Source organism: Pteropus alecto, unplaced genomic scaffold (assembly GCF_000325575.1).
Source record: "Pteropus alecto unplaced genomic scaffold, ASM32557v1 scaffold68, whole genome shotgun sequence".
Classification (NCBI taxonomy): Eukaryota; Metazoa; Chordata; class Mammalia; order Chiroptera; family Pteropodidae; genus Pteropus; species Pteropus alecto.
In genome coordinates, this window is record NW_006441386.1 from 7,085,688 (window position 1) to 7,091,106 (window position 5,419).

At 43.2% G+C, this 5,419-nt stretch overlaps 1 protein-coding gene across 1 annotated transcript; it reads right to left on the reverse strand.

The window, feature by feature from the left end:
* Nucleotides 1–896: 896 nt before the first annotated feature.
* Nucleotides 897–2,795, reverse strand: CCL26 (C-C motif chemokine ligand 26). The gene is made up of 3 exons (XM_006918661.2): nucleotides 2,723–2,795; nucleotides 2,519–2,633; nucleotides 897–987 (listed from the first exon to the last, which is right to left on the reverse strand). Exons 1-3 carry the CDS (start codon nucleotides 2,793–2,795, stop codon nucleotides 897–899), a joined length of 279 nt encoding a protein of 92 aa, XP_006918723.2.
* Between the last annotated feature and the right edge of the window lie 2,624 nt (nucleotides 2,796–5,419).

Consider the following 5,419-nt stretch of genomic DNA (forward strand, 5'->3'; position numbering starts at 1 on the left):
TGCACCCACTTCATAGCATATACGAACATTAACTTAAAAGGGATCAAATACCTAAATGTAAGAGCTAAAACTATAAACCTCTTAGAGGAAAATATAAGCATAAATCTTCATGGCCTTGGATTAGGCAGTGGTTTTTTCGATATGAAGCTAAAAGCACAGCAACCAAAGAAAAAATAAATTGGACTTCATAAAAGTTAACAAATTATGTGCATTAAATGAGTATTATCAAGAAAGTGAAAAGACAACCCACAGAATGGGAGAAAATAGTTACAAGTCATATATTTAATAAGAGTCTAGTGTCCAGAACATATAAAGACCTCTTACAATTCAACAATGAAAAGATAAAGGTCAAAAAATTTCAGTAGATGTTTCTCCAAAGAAGATATACATGAAAAAAGCTCAACATCATTAGCCATAAGGAATATGCAAATCAAAACCACAATGAGACACTATTTCATGTCTTACTAGTGATTAGATAACCACTAGTTATCCATTTAATTATTAGATAACCGCTCAAGATATATTATGTAAGCACTCAAATTATTTTTATGTAGTACGAATAAAAAGAATTTTGCATTTTTTTTTAGGCCATCATTTGCAGAATATAAAATTGCCTTCAGATTCACCGTCACTGCCCCTGCACCACTACGATTAGCTGTGATGGAGGCCGAGGGAGCCCTCAGTTTCTTTGAAGAAAACTCAGGTTTATTGAATAAGAATGTTTGTGATCAAGTCAAATTTTTATTTAAAAGAAACATTTATTAAAGAAAACTCTGGAGGAAAATACCGTCTCCTCCCTACCTGGCCCATGAAGCCTTCTGTCCAGGCTCCACCAAGGACAGCAGGACCAAGAGCAGAGTCCAGGTGTCCTTGGGCTGCAAATTCAGCAGTCACAATCATTGCCGAGCTCTCAGTAAAGAAATGTAGCTTTGCACCCATTTTGCCTTCGGCTGGGCACAGACTTTCCGACCCCTTTTGGTAGTGAATCTGTGGAAAAGAGACGCTGACAGTCAATACTGAGCCTTTGCCTTCTGGAAAGTGATGGAAAAGGAGGGGCAGCCACCTGACTCAACTTCTCACCTGAGTCGACTTGGGCTGCACCCCTGTCACACTGTCCCTGCTCCGTCTTCTGGTCCTTGACCTCCCTCTTCACCAATACCCTGCTTTCTGCTGGAAACCACGCTTCTGGGCCCACCTCCCCCAGTAAACACTGTCCAACAGCTCCAGTCTGTACCTCACCTCTTAACAGTTTTGTTGAGATATAATTCACACACCCTACGATTCACCCATTTAAAGTGTATAATTATAATTCAGTTTTGAGTATATCCATAGACGATGCAACCATCACCACTATCGATTTTAGAACATTTGTATCACCCCCAAAAAAGGAACATCATAGGTATTATGCCACTTAATTCTTAACCACGTTATCATGGTTCGTTTGCCACAATTCCTGCATTCCTAATGTAGAATTTCTGAGTCCTGCTGTGAGAGGGGAGGAGGGGTTGGAGGGTTGGGAGAATGGGGTGAAGGGTTAAAGAAGTACAAATTAGTAGTTGATAGATGGTCACCAGGATGGGGAGCACGGCATAGGAAATGCAGGAAGCATTAATTTAATGACTAGGTGGAGAGCCAGAGGAGAGAAAGAGCAATGAGGGGGATTGTTTTATAAACTATATAAACATCTAACCAATGTACTGTATACTTGAAACTAATAATAAAATTAAATTTGAAAAAAATCAGGTGCAAGAAGGGCTCTCTGACCTCCCCCTTTCTTCCTGGAAGCAGGAGATATACTTTCTGGTAAAAAAAGGGCCCTCTCTCTGCCAGGAGGAAAGAAGCATTTTTATTACCAAAGATAGGGAGTCAAGGCCAAGAGAAGTTTGTAGAAACAGACCTTGCTAAAATAACTCGTTTCGTCCTTTAGCAACCCACTATACTTTTTAGTTATTTTTCTACAATTACCTTTCTTCGTTCAACCTAGTATAAATACATTTAAGTTTTGCCCCTTTTTTTTCGGTCTTTATTTTCCTATGAGGGCTCCCATGTACGTGTAAAAATCTGCGTGCTTTTCTCTTGTTCATCTGTCTGTGTTACTTTAATTCTCAGCCCTGGCCTAAGAGGGTAGAGATAAAGCTTTGCCTCCCTTACAGTGGCAAGCTCCCTCCTCGTCTCTCTCTTGCTGCCCCCTTCAAGCACCCATCACAATTGTGATTATTTTGTGCAAATGTCTTTTAATGTCCCATTTCTTATGCTTGATGTAAGGTCTGTAAGGGCCATCTTGTTTTCTCTTTTATACTCGGCACTTAGCACAGTGCCTGGCGTGTGCCTGGCACATAGTATGGAAGTTAGAAAACCAAAGTTCAAAATCATACTTGTTAGTGGCAGAGGTAGGGTGACAACTCAAGTTACCATATTCCCATCCTGAGGCTTATCCTGGCTCTGTGGGCGCCTGCCCAGCATCCACGCAATTACACGGCTGGTAGGGACCCTAAATGCCCAAACGATAAAGACTCACATCACAGCCTGCTGGGAGCAGCTGTTCCTGGTGAATTCATAGGTTTGCACCCACTGCCAGGGAAGAGTCCGGTGGCTGAACTGTGAGCAGCAGAACTTGGCCACATTACTGCCATCTGAAAAACAGAGAGAGGAAGGAGCTTGGAGACATTCCTTTGCTTCCACTCCCAGTGATCCCAGGAAGGGAGTAGGGGCAGCTACATACGTGTGGCAGCTTCGAGGTGGATACTCAGGATGAAAACCAGAAGAAGAGGGGGAGCCATGGGAAAACTCTTCATGGTGCTACAAGCTGAGCCCTTCACAGCCTCCTCCCCAATTCCTTCTGTCCTAACCAGACCTCCTTTTATGGAGCTGAGTGGTTCCTGAAGATAATTCCAGATAATTTTGTGGTTGAGAACTTTGACACTGCTGTGGAGAAGTAACACAATACCTTGAGGAGACTGGAAAGTGAGAAAAAATCATCTGGGGGCAAGGGAGGAGCCAGCACACTATTGAGAGCCTGTGCCTGGTGTTATTTCAACACTTTCTTGTTGAAAAGCAAACACGGAGGAAATGAAATAATAATTCCAGCGAACTGTCCTAAAGCCCTTATAACACAATTAGTTGTTTCAGATAAATTTCTCGCTCTTGGCCAAAGCTTTTATTGCTTTCGAAATATTGCTTATCGCTTTCTAATATTGTATATCTCTGGACAATCTCAGGACATGCATGTTAAGCAGTCCATGACAGTGGACATTCAAGAAAGAGGCTCCAGGTATTTCCTCCTATGTTCTTAGTGTCACACATCAACCCACAGGTGGCATTAAAGCTGCCTGTGGGCACTCAGAGCTTAGAGGATCCCAAGCCTGATAGAACAGCTCAGTGGCCTGGAGTCTAAAAGATATACCTATTCCCTGTGCCTGCTCTGCACCTCCCTGGGGGGAGAGGGGTGGCGGAGGAGTTGGGAGAGAAACTCAGGAATCTGTATTTTAGTCAGAACTGGAACTGGAAAAGTGAATTCTAGAAAGGGACAGTGACTTCTGCCAGGAGAGTCTTAAAAAGGGATAGGTGGGGCTTTCAGATCTGTGTTTCATGACTTTGCTGTCATTCCCACCCTCTGATATGACCCTGGGCTTTAGAAATTTGAATTTAAGTTAAAAAAAGAGAAAAGGCCACCAGTACTATTCTGAGTGACAGAGAACTCACCGTTGAACTTGTCTCAACCTAAGACAGCTCTGACTACGTGCAACAAAATTCTTCTAAGTTCTTTTTTAAATTTGGCTAAAATCTATGCTCTCATTGCTTCTACTTACAGACCCAGTTTTATGCAAAAATGTCTAATTTCTCTTCTCTTTTTGTGGGAGATGAGGAAATTGAGGTTTTGGCGGGGTTAAAGACTGTTGTTTAAGTTTGGTTTCCCTAGAACAGGCCCTGAGACAAGGATTCCGATGCAAGCAATTCATGAGGGAGGTGATTCCGGAAGACACCAGCAGAGAAGGGGGCAAGTGAGAAGGTGAAGGGCAGGTGCCAATACAAGGAGGGTTATTGAGCAGGTTACTGCCACCAGCAGCTAAAGCTTGGTTCCACTGTGGGATTCTGGGAGCCAGTGCAGAACCAACCTGAGTCGGTCCGCCTGTAAGGTGAGGAAACTGGAACATTAACCTCCCCAGTTCTCTGCGTGGCATTGGTTGAGAGCTGTGTCCCACACTCCTGGCTTGTCCTCTGAGCAGGCTCAGCCCTCTCCGTGATCAGGGAAAAGGCCCTCAGGCTGAGTCCATGGTGTCTTCAATGAGCAGTCTTTGGCTCTCAGAAGGGAATGATGAGAGGATATGGGTGGGGCTCCAACAGCACCTGCTACAGCCATTATGTTTGCCCTCGAATGTTCTCTTCTTGAGGCTAAACTCTCCTACGCCTTTAATTTGCTCCACACCATCCTACCGGCCACCTTGACACACCGGTTTTGACTTTAATGAACAGCTACTGGGGACCCAAATGTTTCATAAGTGGGATACATAAACACTAACTATAAGGGTTTGGTAAATAGTTGATAAATAGGACAATATTAAACACTGGAAATTTATTCATTAGAAGACAAATGAAAGGCAATCTGCAGGTTGGGAGATTTTTGCAACACATCTGTACTGGGTTGAATAGTATCCCCCACTGTGCCCCACTCCCAATTCACAACAACCCAGAACTTCAGATTCTGACCTTTGGAAAATAGGGATTTTGCTGTAATTAAGAGGAAGTCATATTGGATTCGGATGTGATCTTTTGATATTGTAACTTATAAGAAATATATATTTAGTCTACATGCCCTGGCACACAGCTCCTAACCCTTGTAATTTTCTGAGTGGTAAGAGCAATGGGAGCATCTTTTGTTATAATCTTTGGTCCTTTATCCTCATTTCTTGAAATAGCTCCAAAGCAATAAAGGCGAGAGGAGTATCTTGTTAAACATAATAAGCCCCTTTCAACCACACCTGTTTGTATTAATCATGTAAATTTTGGAAAGCCTCTAGGCAACCACAGAATGAGAGCTGGTTGCCAGGGGAATCTTGTGATTAGAAGGTTGGAGCTTTCCATCCCCACCCCCCACCTCCAGGGAGGGAAGAGGGGCGAGAGGTTGAATTATTCCCCAATGGCCAATGATCTAATCAATCCTGCCTATATAATGAAGCCCCCATAAAAATCCCCAAAGAACAGAGTTCGGAGAACTTCTGGGCTGGTGAATGCGTGGAGGTGTTGGGAGGGCGGTATTCCCAGAGAGGGCATGAAAGCTTGGCATCTCTCCCCAATTCTGCCCTGTGCGTCTCTTTTATTTGTTCCTGTGTCGTACCCTTCGTAATAAACCGGTAACCTAGTAAGTAATTAGTTTTCCTGAGTTCTGTGATCCAGCAAATTATTAATCCTGAGGAGAGGA

What these genes read in the sequence shown, in the direction of transcription:
- CCL26 (XM_006918661.2), bottom strand. Translation starts at nt 2,795, where the DNA reads ATGAAGAGTTTTCCCATGGCTCCCCCTCTTCTTCTGGTTTTCATCCTG. An exon ending in CCACCTCGAAGCTGCCACAC is followed by an intron (nt 2,634 to 2,722) that starts GTATGTAGCTGC and finishes TCTGTTTTTCAG; the next exon opens with ATGGCAGTAATGTGGCCAAG. An exon ending in TGCTCCCAGCAGGCTGTGAT is followed by an intron (nt 988 to 2,518) that starts GTGAGTCTTTAT and finishes TCTTTTCCACAG; the next exon opens with ATTCACTACCAAAAGGGGTC.